Source organism: Neltuma alba, unplaced genomic scaffold (assembly GCF_004799145.2).
Source record: "Neltuma alba isolate B1F8T4 unplaced genomic scaffold, ASM479914v2 tig00011574_pilon, whole genome shotgun sequence".
Taxonomy (NCBI): domain Eukaryota; kingdom Viridiplantae; phylum Streptophyta; class Magnoliopsida; order Fabales; family Fabaceae; genus Neltuma; species Neltuma alba.
This window is the reverse complement of record NW_021636228.1, coordinates 575,467-600,595: the sequence shown is the minus strand read 5'-3', so window position 1 is coordinate 600,595 and position 25,129 is coordinate 575,467. Positions and strand designations below refer to the sequence as shown.

General features: G+C 35.9%; 3 protein-coding genes and 3 pseudogenes across 3 annotated transcripts; all 6 read right to left on the bottom strand.

Moving 5' to 3' along the window:
• Positions 1 to 273: 273 nt before the first annotated feature.
• LOC114715100 (fasciclin-like arabinogalactan protein 12) lies at positions 274 to 1,154 on the bottom strand (annotated as a pseudogene).
• A 4,915-nt stretch (positions 1,155 to 6,069) lies between these two features.
• Positions 6,070 to 7,059, bottom strand: LOC114715099 (fasciclin-like arabinogalactan protein 12). The gene has a single exon (XM_028899900.1). It carries the CDS (start codon positions 7,057 to 7,059, stop codon positions 6,070 to 6,072), a length of 990 nt encoding a protein of 329 aa, XP_028755733.1.
• Positions 7,060 to 9,310: 2,251 nt separating this feature from the next.
• On the bottom strand, positions 9,311 to 10,399 carry LOC114715067 (fasciclin-like arabinogalactan protein 12; annotated as a pseudogene).
• Positions 10,400 to 13,379: 2,980 nt separating this feature from the next.
• On the bottom strand, positions 13,380 to 14,506 carry LOC114715068 (fasciclin-like arabinogalactan protein 12). Its single transcript, XM_028899877.1, has one exon. The coding sequence runs from the start codon at positions 14,447 to 14,449 to the stop codon at positions 13,580 to 13,582; it is 870 nt and encodes a 289-aa protein (XP_028755710.1). The 5' UTR covers positions 14,450 to 14,506; the 3' UTR covers positions 13,380 to 13,579.
• A 1,621-nt stretch (positions 14,507 to 16,127) lies between these two features.
• On the bottom strand, positions 16,128 to 17,161 carry LOC114715069 (fasciclin-like arabinogalactan protein 12). The gene has a single exon (XM_028899878.1). The coding sequence runs from the start codon at positions 17,106 to 17,108 to the stop codon at positions 16,248 to 16,250; it is 861 nt and encodes a 286-aa protein (XP_028755711.1). The 5' UTR covers positions 17,109 to 17,161; the 3' UTR covers positions 16,128 to 16,247.
• Positions 17,162 to 19,803: 2,642 nt separating this feature from the next.
• Positions 19,804 to 21,662, bottom strand: LOC114715098 (fasciclin-like arabinogalactan protein 12; annotated as a pseudogene).
• Positions 21,663 to 25,129: the final 3,467 nt, after the last annotated feature.

Sequence of the window (25,129 nt, the reverse complement as noted above, 5' to 3'; positions counted from 1 at the left end):
CTGGACTATTCTGGACTATTCCTTGAAGGTAAAGTAAAACGAAAAACAGGTAGGGTTTTGGGCCTTGCACCGTAGGTTGCCAATAGGTAACAAGAAGGAAGAAAAATTTAGCAAACAGCTTTTATCATTTGACCATAATAGAAGCGAAATAAAAAAATATTACAACTCTTCAAAATGGAAAAAAAAAAAAACATAAAGAAATGCGCCGCAACGCAACGATAACCAAAGAATGGCAAATACAGATGCAACTCTTGGATCATCTGCTACTTTATATCATGGCTCCGCAAAGAAACGCAACCCCGAGAACGATAGCATCATTTCTGCTTGGAAACTCAGAGAACCTGCGGAGGCTTCCGCATTATTGGCCTTGTTGGCGTTATCACCACCATCTTCACCCTCGTTTGCAGATCCCGACTTGGTGTTATCAGATTTAAGCGAATCTGCTTTGGCTGCCACCGCCGGCGAAGGAGCTGGGGCCTTAGGAAGCACAGTGTCAAGTGGAAGAAGCACCTTGTCCACGTGATAAATGGCGAGCTTGTTGTCTGTGTACAATATGCCCGTCACGGTGGCGTTGGCGGCGCCGGTCATCATGCTCACTCGGCTGCCGCTGCCAGTTGTGACGTTAAGTTGGAGCCTTTTTGGGTCGTCGCCGGCCTGAGTCTGAACTGGGTTGGTCAGAGTATCGAAGTTGGAGATGGAGATGAAGGCAGAGATGGTGTGGGACTGAAGAAGCTCGACCTTTTGCCTGTCATTGAGGGAGTTTAGAACCCTGGTTTGAGTTTGGAGAAGGAACTATCTTGAGGGGCGAAAATGGTGAGTCCACCGGAGCCTGAGGTCATGAGCTGCGAGTTAAGTTGGTTGATCAATTGGGTTGTCTCCAGCAACCGTATCAGAACAGTGAATCTCTTGGCCTTCCCTAGAATTTGCACAATGTCAATGGAGGGAACATTGGGCATGATGGGTGTCGGAGCTCCATTGGGTGAAGCGGGTACCAGAGGAACCTTATTGAGTCCCGGCGCTGGTGCAGCTGCTGGAGTCGTCGGTGAAGCCGTCGGAGGTGATGCAGCCGGAGCCTGAAGTGGTGATAACTGTGCAGTGGTGGAATAGAAGAAGGTAAGTAGTAGAAGCGAGGTGAAGGCAAAGGATCCTTGCATTCTGACTTGTTTGTCTTTGTTGGATATGAAATTTTTTAGATTGGCTTGTGAATTTGATGAAGAAGTTTAAGGGATAGGGTACACAAGAGCCAGTGGAAGAACTAACTTGCTGTGTGCGATATATAATTTTGTTGTGAGGAGGAAAGGAGAAGATATGGGAACATTTTATAATTGAGAGCGTGTGAGTGGTAATATTAGCAACCAGTTTTGGTCCTTATCGTCCATCATAGTAGCTAGGGATCGATGAAAATGATTAATGAAAAGGTACATTTCCAACTTTACAGTTAATAATGAATCTCCTCACCTATCGTGGAAAGATATTTGGTGCATTATTGGTAACTGATTGTTGGATATTTGAGATGATAGATCGGTGCGGGAACCAGAGGGATACATCAGTGAACTACTTGGATTTCACATCAAAGGGACTATCAACATCAATATAATTGGGATGCATGAATATGTAATATATAATGCTAAAGGGAATGTGTGTATAGGTTGAATATATTTGCATCAATCAAATTGTTAGTTTCTTAAGTGGGAGTGACAATTAGGATCAAGGAATATTAATATTGTAGCCTTACACCTGATAGTGCATACTCCTAACTCTCATCATAATTTCTTCATTTATGAGTCCCTAGCCATTCAATGAGAAAGAAAGGTCAGCTTATTTTCTTGTAATCAATATAATCAATCATGAGCAAAAAATATTAAAAAGTATAAGATGTTGTAACAGTATATATAAATTCATTTTGAGCATCATTTTAACTAAATGACATACATATTTAGTAGATTAAAATGCATAGAGAGTTGCATCATCCGGAGAGCGGGGCAACAAGGAGGTTATCTTGACAAAGAGTGTATGCTCAGAAATGCTGGAAAGTTTTTAATGGAAAGGATTATAGAGGAGGGGGCCGTAATTTAATTACTAAGGAAATGTCATATTACATTTGGTCTTAATTTAATTATAAGACTTCATTTGCAGTCTATAAACAAGGTCTTATAATTAAGACCTGAGATATTATTAATGGTTTTATTGGATAATCATCCTCTTTGAAATTATAAAATGATGCTCTTCTTTCTGAAGTTAGAAACGTGGTTTTGAAACTAAACTATTACAGTTTTGAGCTTTAAGTCGGGAATTTTATCAATGAATTCGCAAATAATTTTATATGGTTGTTGATATTTGGGGATTTCTTTTGTTAATTTATTAGGCTTGAGCAAGTAATTGCATAGAGGGATCCTTCTTAAAAAGTGGCTTCTTGATGTATTGGTTCTGCGACTTATAATCTCAACAGCTTCTCTATCCAAAGTGGAGTTAGACATCAACATATGAGGGGCATGAAATGAAGAACTATGTAAATTGGGGTTTTTTTCCAACAAATAATAAAATTAAACAAATTTTAAAATAAAAATTTGTAATTTAGAGTGAAGCACCCTTTTGTGTCTTCGTTATGTCTATCCATGCCTCTAGGGGAAGACGTTATATACTTTTTATTTATCAGAGAAGGACCTGATCTAGCGATTATTTCTTTTAGAACAGTAACTAAATAGACAATTATAGAATTATTTCTCTCTGTTTTTTTTTTTTTCCTTTTTGTGAACAGAGAGGTCTAAGTTACGGAATACAAGCCTATTAGGTCAATGCACTATCAACTTGGTAACAATACTCAAAATGTAATTAATTCCAAACTCTGAAACAGACTTTTTATGAAAACAAGTAATTCCAAACTTTTATTATTGTTTGATATAGATAACAAACCAAAAAGTAATTCCATATCCTCACAAAAGAGACACCACAAATGCAACTCAACAACAACCAAAATCAAAGAGCGAAACAAAACAAAATTGATCTAATAGGTAATACTCCTCCGGTCCTTATTATAAGACCCAATTTGACTTTTTATTTGGTCCTAATTATAAGACCCAATCCATTTTCTCTCTTATATTTATGCATTTTTTTCCAGGATAATCCTTCTAATAATGATAGTTTTAGCCAATATACTTAATTAGCAAGGATATTTTAGGAATAACAACACTTATTTATTATAAATAACCAACTTAACTTACTTCCTTAATCTCCTCAAATAAGTCAATTGGGTCTTATAATTAGGACCGGAGGAGTATATCGGCAAGGAAGCTAACAGAACCAGCGGAGGCTTCCACAATATTGGTCTCAATTATTAGCCTCGTCATTGCCATCCTCACTCTCATTTGCAGATCCCGACTTGGAACTCTCAGATTTAGGAGAATTCGCTTTCGCTGCCACGGCCGGCGAAGGTGCTGGAGCCTTAGGAGTACGATGTCCAGCGGAAGAAGAACCTTCTCAACCTGATAGATTGCAAGCTTGTTGTCTGCATACACGGTGCCGGTCACGGTGGCGTTAACAGCTCCATTGGTCATGCTCACTTGGCTACCGCTGTAAGTTGTGACGTTCAGTTGAAACCTATTGGGGTCATCGCCGGCCTGAGTCTGAACGGGAATGGATGGTAAGAGTATCGAAATTGGAGAGGGAAGGAAGAGATGGTTCCACCTTTTGCCTGTCATTGAGGGAGTTCAAGAACCCTGGTTTGAGTTTGGAGAAGGCACTATCTTCAGGGGCGAAAATGGTGAGTCCACCGGAGACTGAGGTCATATGCTGAAGGTTGAGTTGGTTGATCAGTTGGGTTAATAAGGACAGAGAATCTCTCGGCCTTCCTCAGAATTTGAACTATTTCAATGGTGGGACGTTTGGGGGCGACCGCAGGGGGGTCCATAGGGTGAATAAGGTACCAAGAGCTTGTTTAGTGTGAGGAAGAGGAGGGGAAGAGAGGTGGTAGGAGGAACTTTGCTCCCCTTCTCCTGTTTGGATTGCTGAAATTTTTAGGAGGGAAGGAAATTTTTTAAAAGATTTTCCCTTCTCTCCCCTCATAACCCTCCCCTGTCCAAATTGGTGGGAGGAAAAATAGCAATATTTTAGCTTACCCTGACTAATTTTTTTATAGTTAGTTTTTAATATCCATATATTACCCTTTTAATCTTATATCACGTGAGGAAAGGATTGTAATTGTTGTACGCTTATTAGATCATATATCCTATCATAAACAATTCTTCCCCTCCTCTCTTTTCTCATCAATCTGAAAAAGATAATATTAAAATTCCTCTGCACCCTCTTCTTCTTTTTTCCCTCCATTAAAATCTCTCTTCTCCTCTCCCCTCCTCTCCCCTTTTTTTGAGCCGAACACACTGTGAGGGAACCGTATTGAGACCACCACGCGCTGATGCAGTGGCCGGAGGCATCGGTGGGACTGTTGGAGATGATGCCATGGGAGCCTGAATTGGTGACAGCTGGGCTGAAGAGGTGGTGGAAAAGAAGACGGTGACTAATAATAGAGTGGCGGTAAAGATAATTGATTCTTGCATTTTGACCTTTTTGTTTTGTTTTTTGTTTTGCTTTCGTTGGGTATAAGAACTTAATATAAGATGGTTTGGGAAATTTATGAACAAGTTTGGGTACTGATATTGTACACAAGAGTGAGGGGAGGAACTTACTCTGTTTGATGACTATGTTGTGACGAAAAGGGAACGAGGCATGGCTTTTTATATAGAGCTGAGCTTGTGGATATGAAGGATAATGAGGATTTAACTAGTTGGCAAGAAAATGTATTACTATTAATTCCAATTTTTTGGCTAATAATTAATCTCCTTGCCTACCCCAGAAATGACTAGTGATAATTACTAGAAATGAGATAGTGACTAAAGATGGGCTTTCATATCGAATGATATCACTGTGATACATATAATGTGAAATGTGATATCAGAAGGTGGTCATTTTAGATGTGTATATGGCCGAACATCTCCATCAATCAATCAGAGGATAATGAAATAAAGCAAATTGTTAATTGGAGGATGACGTAATTAATTAGGATTAAGGGATGAGCCAGCTGGGCGTATGTGTCAAATTGGTAGAATAAAAGAATCACAACCAAATTAATAAACCGGTGCCAAAGAACCTGTGAGACTATCAGATACAAATGAATATAACTGAAATTCAACCTTGTATGTGAATTGATTGATCAATTGTTAATATCTTTAAATTTATTTTATACAAGTACTGAAATCTAATCTGAAACCAGAAGTGACCTTCACACCGGACCTTGTATTACTTCTTAATGGATTGCAATAATCTAACTTTAATTTGTTGGTCAACACAACAATTTAACTTGAGTTGTGCCAGAAAAGGAGCTAATCACGAGAAATTTTGACCTTGTGCTTAGATGTTGGGAGGGAAGTAGAGTACGGTGAAGAGAAAGTTGAAGGGGAATAAATATACAGGAGCGAGATCGGAATTACATGAGAGAAAAATGGGAGAGAGAAAATAGGGGGAAAATATGGATGCTACATGTTTTCTTCATAACTTTGTTCTTAAAAAATAGGGAGAATTAAACTTAAGATTTGTTATAGCTAGGTAAAATAATAAGTTTTGTTATAGGTAAATGTTTTCCTAAAAATAGTGAGGTTCTTATTGTTCTTATGAAATTAATCACTTGTCCTCTTTATTCCCTCCCTCCCATCTTCTCCAAAATATGGAAAGCAAAAATGATCTTTAAGGTCGATCTTGCAATGTTAAGTTCCACAATATTAAATTATTTTTAGATTGTTAAAATATATATAAGATTTTTGTATGAGTCTTTTTTATTTTGTATATATAAAGCAACCATATAGAAATAACATGGTAGGAGAACAACAAGCCCACTAAGTTCTGGTATTTCCAAGTACAACCAAATTTAATTGTTTGATAACAAATAATAAATAACAAATCAAAATATAACTTCAACTTATCAAATTGAAAGCGAGACATAAAATAAATGCAACCCAGTAACAACCAAATAGCAAAAAAAAAAAAATGATCGAATTATTCTTGAATCAGCTTTCATTTTCACATCATGGCTCCGCCCAGAAACGCAATCCCAAGAACAAGAGGTACCGTCTCCGCGTGGAAACTCACAGAACCTGCAGAGGATTCCACAGTGTTGGCCTTGTTGTTGGCGTTATCATCACCACCTTCACTCTCATTTGCAGACCCGCCCGACTTGGTATTATCAGGTTTAGGCGAATCTGCCTTCGTTGCCACCGCGGGCGAAGGTGCTGGAGCCTTAGGAAGCACAAAATCTAGTGGAACAAGAACCTTGTCCACTTGATATACGGCGAGCTTGTTGTCTGTGTACACAGTGCCGGTCACTGTGGCGTTAACGGCACCGGTGGTCATGCTCACTTGGTTGCCGCCGTAAGTTGTGACGTTGAGTTGGAGCCTTCTGGAGTCATCGCCGGCCTGAGTCTGAACGGGGTTGGTGAGGGTATCAAAGTTGGAGATGGAGATGAAGGAAGAGATGATGTGGAACTGAAGAAGCTCGACCTTTTGCCTGTCATTGAGGGAGTTCAAAAACCCTGGTTTGAGTTTGGAGAATGCACTGTCTTCAGGGGCGAAAATGGTGAGGCCACCGGAGCCCGAGGTCATGAGCTGTGAGTTAAGTTGGTTGATGAGTTGTGTTGTCTTCATCAGCCTAATAAGAACAGAGAATCTCTTTGTCTTCCCCAGAATTTGAACGATGTCAATTGAAGGACGTTTGGGGATGGCAGGTGTGGGGGCACCATTGGGTGAAGCAGGTACCAAGGGACCCGTATTGAGTCCAGGTGCCGCCGCGGTGGGCGGAGTTGCAGGTGGCGTGGCCGCCGGAGCCTGAACCGGTGAAGATTGTGCTGAAGTGGAGGTGGAATAGAAGGTAACTAATACCAGAATAGTGGTGAAGATGAAGGATTCTTGCATTGTGACTATATTATGTTTAGGAGGAAATGTGAGTGAGAGTGCACACAAGAGATCAGTGAGGAGAAGAACTTGCTCTGTTGTGATGATAAAGGAAGAATACATGGCTTATTATATAGTGGAAGTTGTCAATGGGACTGGTGAGGATGGTACTATTTGGTTGGTTTAGTTGGGAAGAAAATGATTTTATGAAATGTATAGTTCCAAATTCCAATTTCCTACGAGCTTGTCTCCTTACCTATCATGGAAAGGTATGTTTTACATTAATTGTTGGTGATATAATATAGAACCGAAGGTATATATACATCATTCAACTATTTGGCTTTCACAAGCTAGGTTACCATCACTTCGGATTCATATAATTTAATTTGAAGTGTAGCAATCTCAGAGGGTGTGGCCATATATATTTTTTAGAAGTGTATAGGTTGAATATTTACATCAATCTGCTCAAAAGAGATCGGATGGATGTTACTCTGTCTTAAATTTTTTGAATTGTTGCTTCTTGTCTGCTTAAATTATATAGAAATTTTATTTTTCCCATTTAGTGAAAAGAATACATAAAAATAGGATTCACCTTAATTATTTAGGATGTTCCTTAAATGATAAGAGATTCTTTCGCTCATGTTTACCTTATCTATAATTACTGGGGAAGTTCATAGTTCCTTTTTCCTCCGCTCCCAATAACTTCAACCCCCATTAGGTCCCAATAAAGCAATTTATGTCTGTTTGGTAGGAAGTATTAAAAATTAAGGATAGAAATTAAGATTGAAATTGAAAAAATCTACTAAAAGAGTATTTAGCATAATAAATTACTTGGTATATGGAATTAGCCAAATCCATATATGTGGGATTAGAGAATACCATGAGAAGAGGTGGTATTCTCCAATCCCACTTCTGTGGTATCTAATCTCACGTAACAAGCAATTACTCATGTTAAATCTCATTGTAATGATTTTTTTCAATTGTAATCCTAACCCTTGTCCTTGATTTTTAATAATTTGTACTAAACAGGACTTTAATTCTCAAGAAATCTCAATGATAAGTAACTAAAATGAATTTATTGTTATTCTCCATATCTTCAACTTTGTCATTGCATGCTCTTCAATTATTAATAGACTCTAGGGCAATTAAATTCGTTTCTTGAAACCAGATTGTAATTGGAACTAGTTTCAGTACTTATCACTTTGATGAGTATCCTAAACTCATCTCATTTGGATTGTCTATATTTAATTTGAATGGTACATATTTAAAATTTTTAATTAATTATTTTTAAATAAAAAATTATTTTTTGAAAGAATGATAATTAAGAGATTATCTCTATTTCAAATTCTATATATATTAAAATAATTATTTTGAATAAATAAAAAAAATAAAATCCAACCCATCCAAATAATGTATAGACGATTCAGATGTGATAAACTTAAGATGCTAATCAAAGTAATGAGCACCGATTCAATCGTAATTCTTCCTATATCTTTCAAGATTGCATGTTTTTAGTTTTTTAATTTTACATCATCATGCATAAAAAGGCTGCATATGCCTATGATTTGAGCCTGACACCATTGATTAGGCTAAAATTTTACTCTCGCACATAGTTACGGTGTTGCTAAAATTAATCAGTGTCTTGGTAATACTTTGAGGGATAAAGTCTATTTAGCTAATTTAAGTATTGACTTGATGAATCGAAAACATGGCTGGGGAAGGAATTGATCAAGAAATTAAAGAAACCCAAGTCATTAGAAGGTAATAAAACAAAGTTGGATTGTATTATGAGCGTCCGCATCACCTAGAAGGTGTGAAGAAATTATGTGATCTTTTTCTCTATGGCTTCTTCATTTTTTATTTTTCTGTGACCCTTTTATTTTTTTATTTTGGTGAACTGTATGACCCTTTTTAGGTTTTCGACCTTCATCTTCCCCTATATTTCCTCTGTCATTTTTGCTAAAACGATTTATTCATGCATATTTCCTTCTCCGTCTCTGATCTTAATTATAATTCATTCATTCTTTTTGATAATAAGGCAAAATGATATTAAGAAATAAAAGAGTACTCTACAAAGTATAATAAATATGAGAAATATGAGGACGAGGGAAGAAATTAACGAGATTATTAAATAAAACAGAAGAAGCAGTGAAAACAGAATTCAGTCATTTTTTTTAATTCACCACAGAACGGAGCATTCATCTTCAATTCCTTGCTCATAAAATATGCTTCTTTTTATCTGGAACGCGGAAGTAAATATACTTTGACAATCTACCAAATTCTTGGTTAATAATTAAAATTACGAAAAAAAAGGTTTTATAATTTCACCACAATAATAAATAATACAATAAAAAGTAATTAATTACCACTCATCAAAATGAAAAATAAACAAAAAAGAAATGTCCCACAACATTAACCAAATATCAAAACAAAATGATTGAAATCTTGCATCTCCCCTTCTGGCCACTTCATATCATGGCTCCACCGAGAAACGCCATTGATACAATAACAAGAGGTATCATCGCTGCATGAACATTCACAGAACCTGCAGAGGCTTCCACAGTATGGGCCTTATTGGCGTTGTCATCACTATCTTCATTCTCATTTGCAGAAGACGACTTGGTGTTATCAGATTTAGGCGAATCTGCTTTCGCTGCCACCGCTGGCGAAGGTGCCGGAGCTGCCTTAGGAAGCACGAAGTCAAGTGGAAGAAGCACTTTATCCACCTGATATATGGCGAGCTTGTTATTTGTGTATACGGTGCCCGTCACGGTGCCGTTAACCGCGCCGGTGGTCATGCTCACTCGGCTTCCACCATCTGTTGTGACGTTGAGTTGGAGCCTCTTTGGGTCATCGCCGGCCTGGGTCTGAACTGGGTTGGTGAGAGTATCGAAGTTGGAGATGGAAACGAAGGAAGAGATGGTGTGGAACTGAAGAAGCTCCACCTTTTGCCTGTCACCAAGGGAGTTCAAGAACCCCGGTTTGAGCTTGGAGAAGGCACTATCCTCCGGCGCAAAAACGGTCAATCCGCCGGAGGAGCCGGAAGTTGTGAGCTGTGAGTTGAGTTGGTTGATTAATTGGGTTGTCTTCAGCAACCGTATCAAGACAGAGAATCTCTTGGCTTTCCTCAGAATTTGCACCATATCAATGGTGGGAGCTTGGGTATGGCCGGTGTCGGGCTCCATTGGGTGAAGCAGGTACCAAAGGAACTGTATTCAGTCGAGGGGCAGCAGCTGGTGGCGCTGTTGGAGTCGACACCGGTGATGTTGAAGCCGGCGGAGACGCTGCCGGAGATAGCTGGGCTGAGGTGGTGGAGGAATAGAATGCACCTATGATTAGAACAAAGACGAAGAACAATGAGTTTTGTATTGTCATATTGGTTTGACTGATTTGAAGAACAATGCTTTTCTAAGTGACAATGTGTTACTGACTGGTAAAGTTGATGATGGTGAATCGAGTGTTGTGTTTGGCTGTGAGAGAATTACATGAAGCTTTGGCCGTTTTATAATGGTGGGAGAGAAGCAGAACACTTGGTTGGTATATAAGTTCAGATCGATAGGTACATATATAGTTAGAAGCTCCATTTCTTCCAACTTCCCATGAGCAAATAAATAGGATATTTTATTATTGGTGATCGGAAAAGATTTTGATTTGGACAAATAGATTGAATAACATTTTTTTGTTATTATTATCAAATGACCTGCATGCAATAGTGATTAGAAAATGAAATTGAAAAAGTGGATATATTAATTGTATCTGTCTGTAGGTTAGTTTTTTGCATCAGTGAAGCGAATTACGTTGGCTGACAGAAATATATGGTGTTAAGGATTGAGGAACTAATTAATAATGTTACCTGGCACCTACCATACTCTTTTTACCAACTACTTTACTTTACTTTATTTTGAAATTCAATTTGGTTTTAAATATAAGACTCTCAATTTACTTTGCCTCTTATATTTATCTATTTTTTGAAATTAGTTCTTGTAGTAGTTACACATGTTAAAGATTCTATCAAATAGTAGTTCTAACTAACACACACGATTAGTACGGGTATTTTAGGAAAAATAGAACTTATTTATTACAAATAACTAATTTAACAAACTTTTTAATCTATCCAAATTAACTAATTAGCTCTTATATCAAGCATTGCAGGTAGTACTTTTCATTTTGATTTATATTCCATTAGTAAATATGGAGATTCATTCACTATGTTTTCCCCCCCGGGGGTTAACTGTTTTATTCTTTCTACTAATAGTTTTATAGGATTTGCATTGGGTGCTCATCAGTTTTGATGAGCACCCAATGCTCATCAGATCTGGACGGTCTACATTTAATTTTATTTTTATTTTTTTAAAATAATTATTTTAATAGGTATATGATAAAAAATAAAGATAATCTCTTAACTATCATTCTTTAAAAATATAATTTTTCCTATTTTTAAATAATTATTTAAAAATATTAAATCTAGACGGCCTAGATTGCTCATCAGGTGATGAGCACCAGCACTGAATGTGGACGCTCACAGTTTTATGAACATTTTAAATTTCGGAATGGTTCTTTGACAAAAAGAAAAATCACAGCGGATCTAGCATTCAATTAAATATTTACTCATAATTGAAGTTGCATTTTGTGTTATGAACTGTATATACTTGGTAGCTTGTGATATATATTATATTTTATATTAATGTTCACTGGTAAAAAAAACCTATTCATAATCTTCCAAATTAATTTTACTCTTAAATTAGATAATCTATGCGAAAATGTAATTTAATTTTCTAAATAAAACTAACTGAATTAGTTTCGAGTAATTTAACCGCTCTGGCCAAAAATAAAAGGTAGCTTAGTTGCTATGCCTACTTTCCATCATTCGACGTATGCTACATTCACGTTATCCATTTCGAGTCTTAAAAATGGGATAATGTGCAAAATCCTAAATCAACATTGTTCACAACACTTTAACAGGTTTTTTTTATAACGATTGACTTATACTACCTACAGTTCTTATTATAAGACCTTGTTTGACTTTTATTTTGGTCATAAATATAAAACTCCAATCCACTTTGTCTCTAATATTTATATATTTTTTTCAAGATAGTCTTTCTAATAATTATAGTTCTAGCCGATACATTCAATTAGCAAGAATATTTTAGAAAAAAAATATCTATTTATTACAAATAACTAATTTAACTTACGTCCTTAATCTCCTCAAATTAGTCAACTAGCTCTTATAATTAGGACCGAAGCTAGTATATAACAATATATTTTTATGAAAATACCTGATTTAGGATTTTATAATTTTCTTTTTTTAAAAATTATTTTCTCTTTAAAAATTGTATTTTACCAGTTCAACGGTTCCCCTTAATTTTTTTAAATTTAATTGGTAGATTTTATTGTAGTTATAATTTTTTGGCCGAAATATTTGTGTTATAAATTAACTGCAACTGATAGAGCGAGTTCCATTTATTTTTTTAATCACATAATTGACATGAAAGAGGAATCTCCATTATAGGCCCAAAAAGAGACGCCCATGAAATGGAATTTTGGACGGGTTTAGAAATATCCAACCCATCCCCCATTGGTGATGAAATAAAATTCTCACTATGCTAAGTATGCTTCTTTCTTTTTTTTGGCATCAAAATTCTCACAATGTTGTGCAAATTCGCACGTACATATACAATTAGAGGATTTTTCTTAAAAAAAAATCACAATATTAAAGCAGTGTTATAAATGGTCTCAGAGATACTTCTCCGGTCCTAAATATAGGACTCTTATATAGTGTATATAAAGATCATATATTTAGTACGGGAAGAGTATTAAAATAGATCAATTTTTTACTTTATGATGGATTATAGCAAAGCTACCTCTAAAACGTGTTTCCTTTTTTATCCTTTCTTCTTTCTCTATCAAACTCTTCCAATAATAATTTTGCAGGCTCAAATAATTACTTAATTTTAAATACGTAGAATGTAAGTATAAAATTACGTTTGTACAATCAAATATGAGGATGCATGCCCTTGTTCCAAATTCATTCAAGCAAATGAACGAGCTTAGTTAATAAATATTAACTTATGTTCTTAATATAAGAACTAAATAACTAATTTGGGGATATTAAGAAAATTAATTTAGTTATTAGTAATAAATAATTGTTGTCTTATCTAAAATACCCCTGTTAATCATGTGTATTAACTAGAACTATTATTTGATAAAAATTTTAATATGTGCAATTATTATAGGGATTACTTTGATAAAAATAACTAAATATCAGAGACAAAATGAATTAAATTCTTATATTTAAAATTAAATTAAAAGTCAAATTAGCTCTTATATTAATAAGATTAGTAGTAATAATTATATAGAGGACATAGATTTTACGTCTTAGATGAGATGTATATAGAACATATAAAGATTGATGTCGGCCGAAAACACGAAAAGAGCAAGTGAAATTACACAAAGCAATCACATCTTACTCATTGAAAAGCACGAATATAACGCAAAGGCTTCACATACAATAATCTCTCCCCATGCCACGCACACAAAACCAAAACATCAAATTAAAGATAAGAAAAATTGTGGGGCAAAGAAAAGAAAAGAAAAGAAAACAACTATTAACAGCTTGCAAATTAAATGACGAAGCTTAAATTCTTCAATACGACGCCGTTAGAGCAGCCGCCGCCAAAGCTACTCCGACTGAAGCCAACGTTGTTCCTAGAAAACCGCCATTCAGACCCTCAGCCCCGGACTTCTCCTTCGCTGACTCGGTCTGATCATCATCCCCATCCATGGACGGATTCTCCTTATCAGCTTTCGGAGCTTTAGCCAGTGCCAGCGACGGCGCCGGAGCCAGAGCCTTTGGCTTGAAGAAATCCAGCGGAAGCAACACTTTGTTCAGATGATATATGGCCAGTGACCTATCAGTGTAAACAATGCCTGCAATTGTGGTATTGACCACCCCAGTTGAAATATTCACCATGCTCCCATAAGCCGTCACGTTCAGCTGCAACCTGCTCGGGTTGAGTCCGGCGAGTGTCCGGACCGGGTTGGTCAGGGAGTCGAAGTTGGAGCTGGAAACGTAGACGGGAAGAACGTGGAACTGCACGAGTTCTATCTTCTGGTTATCGTCCAGAGAGTTGAGGAATCCGGCTTTGAGTTCGGAGAAAGCATCGTCATCGGGAGCCAGAATGGTTAGGCCACTGGCGGATCTTGTGGCTATGAGCTGCGAATTGATTTGGTTGATCAACTGGGTAGTTTTCAGAAGACGGATAAGGAAATTGAAGTTTTTGGCTTTCCTGAGGATCTTAATGATGTCGTCGTTGGAAGCGTCCGAGGAATCTCCCGACTGGGGTCCACTGGGCACTAACGGCTTCGCCGGAGCCGGTGCCGGAACAGCTGGTGCAGGTTTGGCCTGGGGTTTAGGAGCTGGTTTTGGGGCTGCGGCTGGTGTTAACTGAGCTAAAGTGAAAGAAGAGAAGGAGGAGGAAAGCAAGAGGAAAAGGAAGAAATGGATTTGCTTCATCTTGTTGATTACAGTATAGAAGGCTCGAGAGAACTATTATTAATTTTAGAATGAACGTTTGTTTGATGGGTGAGGAGGTGTTGGAAGAGAAAGTTTTTATAGGTGGAAAATGAATGATTAGTTGGGTAAAGGGTTTAATTATGATAGTGACTTGTAGTTTTGATGTGTGACAGAATATGTTATGTTTCATGGAGATTAAGGTGGTGCATCGGGGAAGGTTGTGGTGATTGAGAAAGGGATTAGGTGCAAGTTGATAAAATGCATCTTTGGGCTGAAAAAAGGAAAAACTTTTTTTCACCTCTTTGAAAAAACCATCTATGTGTCGAGTTTACCTCAATTTCTCAAAGGAAAAATCCATTTATAGTATGTATGTCTTTATAGCTAGGATTCGAAATGTTGTTCAGAATTTGATGCGACTCTTTGGGATTGGGAGTAGGTTTAGCATGCCTTTTCTTGAAATAAAAAAGCTAGCTAGAATTAATTAAGAAATGAAGGGAGATAGATAGGCAAAGGGCATAAGCTAAATGAAGAAGAGGAAAAAAAAACCCATAGCAAAAAATCAGAAGTTGCTTAAACTGACTTCTTCTTCTTCTTCTTTTTTTGGCAAAGTTATATATGTAATTCCTTGAGACTTTATAATAAGGCTTACAAAATTCTTCTGCATAAAGCTAGCTAGCGAGAATGTGGACATGTTCACAGCAAGTTAGAATATATGCTTCTTAATAGAAATTGGTCTGTAGTTTTTACATGATTAATCTCTAAGGCTACCATTGGCAAATCTTCTGCAAAATAATGCGGTGTGACTCTATGTGTGCGTGTCTAATTATATATATGGAGGCCTTTGCATAGATGCTGCCGGTTTGAGTACAAGTGTTTTTAAGGATATGGTACCAGATTTACGCAAGCTCCTTTTTGTTGAGCATATATAACATACCAAAACATCCCATGGTTGATTATAATAAAATAGACTGCTTACAAAAGATGAATTAATTGCTTTTAATGATTATCACTGATTATTTTACTAGTGTGTTCTATAATGCTGAAAATGAGTAAATATGACATTTATTCTACGATTATAGGGTTATGAAATACGTCATATACACTATTATTGACACGCTATTACGTGTGGGAAGATAAGAACTTTATGGTATTTTGAAATGTTTAATATTCTAAACTATAGTAAAATTAAAGCTGAAATTTGTGTTAAAATCTAGTATTGTCTATCTAATAAATTGATGCCACTAGAAACTGTATTGGCATAAGATTTATTTTGGAGTACAAACGCATTACCAAGTGAATCTTTTTTTTTCCCCCCTGATACCAAGTGAATCTTGTACTATGTACCTCTGGTCCTTATATATAAAATAATATTGACTAATTTGGAAAGATTAGAGAAGCTATATAAGTTACTTTAAAATATTTATATTTATCATGTTTCTCTCAACTAATTTACTTGATCTATACATTGATATATCCAATGATATATATGAGCATTTTAAATAGATCATATAATATATGCTATAATTAAATAATTTATTTCGTTTTCTTATTAGTTGACTGGATCTTCGGAGGTAGTAGTATCTTGTAGGATTCTTTTCTCTGGTTTTTGTATATCATGTACATGTTTTCTCATAATTAAGATTTTTAAAAATGGATAGTTAATTGTTGGCCAAAAAAGGAAAATGGATAATTAGGAACCATTCTTGCAAAGTAGAACAAACAAAACCATATCATAAAATTGTGGGCCGAAAAAAACAAGTATTAACAAACAGGTTGCAGATGGTGTAGTTCATCTTCTTCAATACGACGTCGGTAATGCTGCCGCGGCCAAAGCAACTCCGAAAGAAGCCAACGTTGCTAGAAGGCCGCCATTAAGACCAATAGCCCCAGACTTCTTCACTGACTCGGTCTGATCATCATCCCCATCCATAGATGGATTCTCCTTATCAGCTTTCGGAGCTTTAGCCAGTGCCAGCGACGGTGCCGGAGCCAGAGCCTTTGGCTTGAAGAAATCCAGTGGAAGCAACACTTTGTTCAGATGATATATGGCCAGCGACCTATCAGTGTAAACAATGCCTGCAATTGTGGTATTAACCACCCCCGTTGAAATATTCACCATGTTCCCATAAGCCGTCACGTTCAGCTGTAACCTGCTCGGGTTCAGTCCGGCGAGTGTCCGGACCGGGTTGGTGAGGGAGTCGAAGTTGGAGCTGGAAATGTAGACGGGAAGAACGTGGAACTGCACGAGTTCGATCTTCTGGTTATCGTCCAGAGAGTTGAGGAATCCGGCTTTGAGTTCTGAGAAGGCACTGTCGTCGGGAGCCAGAATGGTTAGGCCACTGGCGGATCTTGTGGCTATGAGCTGCGAATTGATTTGGTTGATCAACTGGGTAGTTTTCAGAAGACGGATAAGGAAATTGAAGTTTTTGGCCTTCCTGAGGATCTTAATGATGCCGTCGTTGGAAGCGTCCGAGGAATCTCCCGACTGGGGTCCACTGGGCACTAACGGCTTTGCCGGAGCCGGCGCTGGAGCAGCTGGTGCAGGTTTGGCCGGGGGTTTAGGAGCTGGCTTGGGGGCTGCGGCTGGTGTTAACTGAGCTAAACTGAAAGAAGAAAGGGAGGAGGAAAGCAAGAGAAGAAAGAAGAAATGGATCTTCATCTTGTTGATAATTGTTATATGCAGAATGAATGTTTTGTTTGATGAGTGTGCATGGAGGAGAGGGAGGGAAAGGTTTTTATAGGTGGAGCTGGAAAGTGAATCACTAGGTGGGTAAAAGGTTTAATTCTGACGGCGACAGAATATGTCAAGTTTCATGGAGATGAAGGTGGTGCATCAGAGAAGGTTAAAGCGATTGAGAAGGAGATTTAGGTGAGTTGATGAAGATGCACACTCAGAAAACGAAGCAACCCTTTTCTTTCAGGTTCATCTGATGTACAACAATTGACACCCAAAAAAAAAAAAGGATCGGAAAAAGAATATATTTGATTTATTTATTGAAAAATTAAAATAATATTCCTCCGGTCCTAAATGTAAGACCCTTATACTACTAGGTCCTAAATGTAAGACTCTTATACTATAGTAGTATAAGGGTCTTGCATTTAGGACCGGAGGAGTATAAAATATAACTACGTAGTGTTATTCAAAATATTTCTAGTCTTGATTCATAATGTTTCTAAAATGCTATGTCTTCATCAGCCATACAAAAAAATTCAGGAAATCTCGCAGGACCATAAGAATTCATAAAACCAAAGGTCAAAAATTAATAAGCGGCCAAATAAACTGAAGCCCCAGTGGCATGCAAGAGTTAAACACAAAGATCACAGCAACGACATCACTAAAATACGTACAGTACAGTATAATTCAAATGCAGAGTGTGATCCGAACATATGTGCCAATCTTTGTCAGACAAATTTGAAAACCTTGTGAGCATGCATCTGGTTGGACAATATCTCTTGGTTTGTAGAAGTCAAAAGAATCTTGCGGCCAGTATGATCAGCCCCAAATGGAATTCCTGATCTTTGCAAATCTAGTCCCTGGTTGAGATCTTGTAGCGGCACAGGAATTTTCTGCTGCGTTTTGATTCTCTCTCTCAACAGAGAAGCTCTCCTAGTTTCAGACTCATCTTCCATTGTGAAGCCCAGTGCATTAGCTAGTTCTCCTTGGATCCTTTTCAAGTCTGCTGGCTTCTTCCTTCTTGCTACCCTCATCACCCTACAAATCTTATCAAATAATAAATTGGTCCTTTTCATGTCTGACTTCTTTGCCACGCTAACCAATGACCATATCAAATAAACTGTCTCTTTGAGCTCTTACTGTAACTCTCTCTACCAGATCGGCCATGGCAGTTTCTGTACCGTACACGCCGTTGATAAAAGCATTAGCATCTGTCAACGCCTCCATTATGCCATTCATGGCGAACAATCTCAGAGCAGAAACATCAAGGCCATTCAAACTCACCGCACCCTTCAAACAAGCGGGACGACTCGAAATCAATGAGCCAATGTTGGAGTTGGAAGGTGACCCTGTGAGTGGCTTGATCATCCACGTGCTTTCTTCTGTTGAACAGGTTTGGCTTTCGTCCATCTCTAAGCTGAGAGAGAGAGAGAGAGAGAGAGAGGGATATATATATATATATATATTGCTTCTATTATTCTTCTGGGTTGTTTCGCTGCTTCAAGAAATCGAAAAATAAAGTAATAAATCAGCAAAATGAAGGAGATCAACGAGTAAATCAGAGGCAGCAAAAACTAGAACAAGAAGAATGAAGCAGTAAGGAAATTGATAGACGTTACAACTTGTGAAGAAGTGGCAACGATAATCAAATTGAATAGACCATTTATAATTCTCTGATCATCCTTCTTTGAAAATGCTAATGAGTTGATCCGTTGAAGATTGATGAGTCGTGTAATTTACTCTCATCGATTATTTTTTTAGTATAGTATCATCCGTTGACATTTAGTTTTGAATATAATAGTCCCTCCATTGCTCAGGCAAAAACGAGACTCAAAATATAAGACTTTGGCAGGTTAATTAATGTAATTTTTTTTGCTTTCATTGCCATTAAATATTGGAGAAGACGATTAATAATAAAAGTGTAATATTAAAGATAACTTTATCATTTTTAGGGGTCAAATAGGAAATTTTTATCATTTTAGAACACATTTAATGACTAAATTTTTATTTCTTGGTATGTGAAACAAACTAACTAACTTTTTATATTATGGACCAAAGGGAGTATGATTGCAGCATAATCCTTTCATTAATTTCTTAGTCCCCAACATCTTTAATACACATCCAAATATCTTCTTTTCGAAGAGAGAATAACATTGAAGAAAATCCTATCAGAGCTAAGCATATTTATTTAATACTCCTTCCATTCCTTATTATAAGAGACATTTAATGCTTATGATATGTTCCTATATATAAAAGACACTTAAAAATTGTCTTTATGTTTTTGTATTGATTTCCTATTTTACCCCTATTTATTTTGTCTCCAACTCATACTCTCTCTCCCTCCCACTTCTCTTTCTTTTAATAATTTAATTGTTCTTTCTCATACTCTCTCTCCTTATTAATGGAGGCATTGTTGGAAAAAACATTATACTTTTTACATATTAATTGTTTTCAACTAATTTTAACTGTTTTTTTTATCAACGTAATTTGGTTATTTGTCTCTTATAATAAGAAACGGAAGAAGTAATGTTTTATACACATTCATAGAGAGTAAAATTGTTTTGCAAAAGATTAAAAAAAATATTTCAAAATGATTTCTCTTCATGGACGTATCGAGAGATGTCCTTACATAATCTGAGAGCTTCCACAATCTCAACTTGATATCAATTTATATTCTTAATTTTTAAAAATATTTAACAAAGGCAAAGTACATCTATGATTTGGACCCCATTGTTATTGAATTTCAGGTAGCCATTTCAATGTCAAATCATACATGTGAAGCTCCAACAAAACTTTGGACTAATTTATCTCGAGAGTGATTCGTCACCCTCCAAAAATCTCTCCCAATCACACCCAAACAAAAACACGACGCAAAACAAAACAGGAAATTGGTGATCCCAAAAAAGAATAAAAGAATATTTATTAACAATTAACAGCTTGCAAAATGGCGCAGTTTGTGTTCTCCAATACGACGTCGTTGTTCCAGCTGCAACCAGGGCTGCTCCGACAGACGACAACGTTGCTGCTAGAATGCCGCTATTCAAACCGACGGCCCCAGACTTCTACTTCACAGACTCGCTCTGATCATCATCCCCGCCCATAGAAGGATTCTCCTTATCAGACTTGGGAGCTTTAGCCAGTGCCACAGACGGCGCCGGCGTCAGAGCCTTTGGCTTGAATAAATCCAACAGAAGTAACACTTTGTTCAAATGACGTGGCCAGTGACTTACCACTGTAAACAATGCCCGCAATTGTGGTATTAACCACCCCAGTTGAAATATTCACCATGTTCCCATAAGCCGTCACGTTCAGCTGCAACCTGCTCGGGTTCAGTCCGGCCAGTGTCCGGATCGGGTTGGTCAGCGAGTTGAAGTTGGAACTCGAAACGTAGACGGGGAGAACGTGGAACTGCAAGAGTTCGATCTTCTGGTTATCGTCCAGAGAGTTGAGGAATCCGGCTGAGTTCTGAGAAAGCACCGTCATCGGGAGCCAGAATGGTTATGCCACTGGCGGATCTGGTGGCTACAAGCTGCGAATTGATTTGGTTGATCAACTGGGTAGTCTTCAGGAGACGGATAAGGAAATTGAAGTTTGTAGCCTTCCTGAGGATCTTAATGATATTGTCGGTGGTAGCATCTGAGGAATCTTCCGACTGGGGTCCACTGGGCACTAACGGTTTTGCCGGAGCCGCGCCGGAGCAGCTGGTGCAGGTGTGGCCGAGGGTTTAGGACCAGCGGCTGGTGTTAACTGAACTATAGTGAAAGAAGAAAAGGAGGAGGAAAGCAAGAGGAGAAAGAAGAATGGATCTTCATGTTGTTGACTTTAGAGTGAATGTTCGTTTGATGAGCTAGTGTACACGGAGGAGTGGGGAAGACAGGTTTTAGTAGATGGAAAGTGAAAGATTTAAGTTGGTAAAAGGTTTAATTGTGGTGACGGTGATTTGCAGTTTTGCAGGGTGACAGGATATATATGTTTAAATTTCATGGAGACGAAGGTGGTGCATCAGAGAAGGTTAAAGTGATTGAGAAGGAGATTTAGGTGTGAGATCGGAATAGGCTCGCCCTGGTCTTATCCCAATGAAGAGGAACGGGATGTGATTTTTGTGCGTCTCGTTCCGATTCTATCTCGGTTGAACGGGACGTCTCGTTTCCTAAAAAATCACTATAATTTTTTGTATAAGTTTTTTAATATTATAATATTATTTTTTATTAGACTTTGAAAGATAAAAATATTATGAAAAAATATTATGTAGAAAGTTTAATTATATAATATAAAAATGGTGTGAAAACAATACTATAGAAAAAATACCATAAAAGAATACTATATAATGGTTTTGTGAATTATTTTATCGAGAAAGAAGATTTTGTTGAGATAATATTATAACTTTTGAACTGAAAAACACAATAAAAATCATTATTATTATTAATAAGTGAATTGAATAATCTAATAATTATTATTAATAAATAATTTTAAAAAAACATTCTGAGACAAGACAAGACAACCTCATCCCAGTTACTGTCCTGTCCCGTCTCGTCTCATAGTCGTCCTGTCCCGAAATTATTTTTGTCCTATCCCGAAATTATTTTTGTCCTATCCCAAACTCATTGAAATCGAGACGAGACAAATCGAACATCCCGCGGTGTGAGCTGATGAAGATGAACAGTCTGAAAACAAAGCAACTCTTTTCATTCAAGTTTATCGAAGACAGTTCATGCAATAATAGTAGTTCTAATCAATACACTTAATTAGTAAAGATATTTTAAGAAAGACAACACCTATTTATTACAAATAACTAACTTAATTAGTTTTCTTAATCTACTTAAATTAACCAATTAGATCTTATACTAAAGACAAGATATATTAATTGGCAAAAGATCAGACGATGTAACATGTTTAATTATTTTTTTGATAAAGTTAAAATATTACGAAAATATAACAATGTACTACAAGTCATCGTGTTATTCAAAATACTTCTAGTGTTGAGAAACAAACATTTTTTTTCCTTGACAAAACAAGTTTAGATGAGAAAGCACTTATAGAGATGATCACAAGTCTCCCACTAACAAAATTATTACATTAAAAGTAGGATTGAGCCTGTTAGACTGATCTGTTTAAACCTGTTTAAATGAAGGGTTGGGTTTATAATTTGGAATCTTCAAATGGAACTTGGACTTAAAAGGGTTAGTCCTGTATGGCTCAAAAATAAAAAAGTCGACTCTATAGGGCCACCGATTGGCCCATTTAAACCCGCTAACAATAATTTTTTTTTAATTTATATTTTTTATCCTAATATAAGTTTCTAACATTTTACACACTTTCCCTCTCTAAGTTTCACTTTCAATATTTCATTCATTCTCAGCTCATACCTTAATCTCTAATGATATTAAAATAAATAAAATTATATTCTCCATATCTTAAATTAGATTTCAATTTTTTTTGAACCAACAGTTATATATTAGAATAAACAAAATATATTCCCCATATTAAAACAAAAATTTTAATGATTGAACCAACATATACTTATCAATTTGCATATATGTTATAAAATTTTAATAAATAAGTTAACACTTTTTCTATAGTAACTATATCATAATTTTTACTGTATATTTAAATAGAATTAGATAAGCGAGTTAGATAAAACCAAAAAAGACCATCCTAAACAAAAACTAAAAATGGATGACATAGTTAGCTCATTAAAAGCATACTATTGATCAATTCAAAATGCTTAAATATTTATGACTTCCTATGAGATTGTGTAGCAAAGTGATTTTCATAATTAAAGCCTAAGAAAAAAAATCACCTCCACTCCTAATTATAAGATCTCACTTGTAGTCAAACAAGGTCTTATAATTAAGACTAGAGGTAGTAAGTAGACAACACAGAATCAATCTCCAATGGTTGCAAGTTGAAACCTCTAAAACAAACTTAACATTAATACTTTTAAATAAATTTACTGATGGGCAAAAAGTTCAATTCAAAAAGACGAAAGAAGACATATTAGAGTCCATAATAGCTAAATAGTATTGAGAAGAAATCATTAATATTTTTGGAAGTTAAGAAAAGCCTATTACTAGTGAAGTACAATCAAATATTCTTACAATTAATGATAGTGATGATAGATTTTGTCCTTTTTCTTTTATGAAAATGTTTGTATACTTTTAATAGAACTTTTGAATGTTAATGTCATTAACTTGTTATGTCTAATAGATGTTTTAGATTTTTTTTGTATGTTGATGGACATTTATAAACGATGATCTTTCATATTTGTGACTTAATTTTATTTATATTTATGTCTTTTGCTAGTAATTTCATTGGTTTATTTTTAATTTTTGATAAAGCATATAAAAAATATGAAAAATAAATTTTTTTAAACAGGTCGAAAGCCTGCAAACCAGCTATGAGCTTGTCTGCTTAACAATCAGGTCTAACAAATTTGGGTATTTTTAAAATTTTGATCATGTAAAGTCGGTTTTTTTAAGCCCGTCAACTTTATAGGACTAGACCAGCCTATTTTTTCAGCTCTAGTTGTGAGTTACAAGCTGATTCGCTAACTAGTTAAAAAAGCTAATATTTGGATGAAGCCAATATGAGGTCTCCCATGTCCCGTAAAAATATTGGGCCGATTATTTAAAAGAAAGCATTGACCACCACGTAATTTATTTTCAACAAGTTAAGCCCGTCACATATTCCATAAATAGTGTATCGTTTTTCTTGTGTTCTGCTAATTTTGTGCTTGGGTTCTGAATGGGATTGGACTCCAATTTGTCACAAATTGATTCTCTTTTTAATAAAAACAAAAATTCATGTAGTTAATAAAAAGTCAATTTTTTGTTGTTGCCTAAAGTATCCTCCCACCCGAACAATAAGAGACTAATCTCTCATAGTACTATCAGGCATTGTAGCAGGGACCCCTTCTAACAGTGTTTTTTTCATACACACAGCTTCAAGGATTAAACCCAAGACATGATGTTTAAAGCGCCCAAGTCCCTTCTATTTGGACCAACACTTATTGGTATTAAAAAGTCAATTTATAACATACAAGATTATGAATTTCAATCTCGTTACTGGCCCAATTCATCTAAACTTTATTATAACAAAAAAAAAAGAAAGAAAAATTGGATTCTGTTAACTCATAAAAATTGACAAAAGTACACTAACAAAGGGTAAATGCTATTACCAATACTTTAAAAATTTTTTTATCGAATTTTAACTTAATTCCTGTGAGTTTAAATCGTATTTTTTGACCAACCAGTTTTAGTACTCATCATCTTGATGAGCAGCCTAAGTTCATCAGATCTGGATTATCTATGTTTGATTTGAATGATCCATATTTAAAATCTTTAATTAGTTATTTTTAAATAGAAAAACAATTTTTTGAAAGAATGATATTTGAAAAATTATCTCTATTTTAGATTCTATATATATTAAAATAATTATTCACAATAAATAAAAAAAGGAATCAAATTTCAATTATCAAAATGAGATATGGACAATCCAGATCTGATGAGTTTAGGATGTTTATCCAACACTAATTCCAATTTTTTGCTACAAAAATTTGGCTCGAATTTAATTATAGTATCATATAAGATGAAAACTAAAATTTGTTAAAACATACTAATAATCAAAACTAAAACTCATTAAATTAAAACATCATAGGAATTTTAGTTTGGCGGCTGTTAACCGTGTTAAGGTAATTCAGATCAAATGTTTACGAAATTATAAGGTACCCTCTGAGATTATAGTGGCCAAAACTAAAATTGGAAAGGGGGTATTTTCTGTTGAAGCATAAGACCAATCCAATCAAAAGCAAGTCCAATAAGAAGCCCATTAGTGTTTATTTTCAATCTTGTTGGCTGTCGTTATCTGATTTTGGATTTTTCTATCACTATGTCTACGTGTCCTTTTCACCTTACACATCTCCTGTGGACAGTGGATATTGACTAACTGTAGCATCGTTTTCCTCAAGCAATGAATATCATTATGGTATTTTCCTCTTGTGCTCTTTA

What these genes read in the sequence shown, in the direction of transcription:
- LOC114715069 (XM_028899878.1), bottom strand. Translation starts at nt 17,108, where the DNA reads ATGAAGATCCATTTCTTCTTTCTTCTCTTGCTTTCCTCCTCCCTTTCT.
- LOC114715099 (XM_028899900.1), bottom strand. Translation starts at nt 7,059, where the DNA reads ATGTATTCTTCCTTTATCATCACAACAGAGCAAGTTCTTCTCCTCACT.
- LOC114715068 (XM_028899877.1), bottom strand. Translation starts at nt 14,449, where the DNA reads ATGAAGCAAATCCATTTCTTCCTTTTCCTCTTGCTTTCCTCCTCCTTC.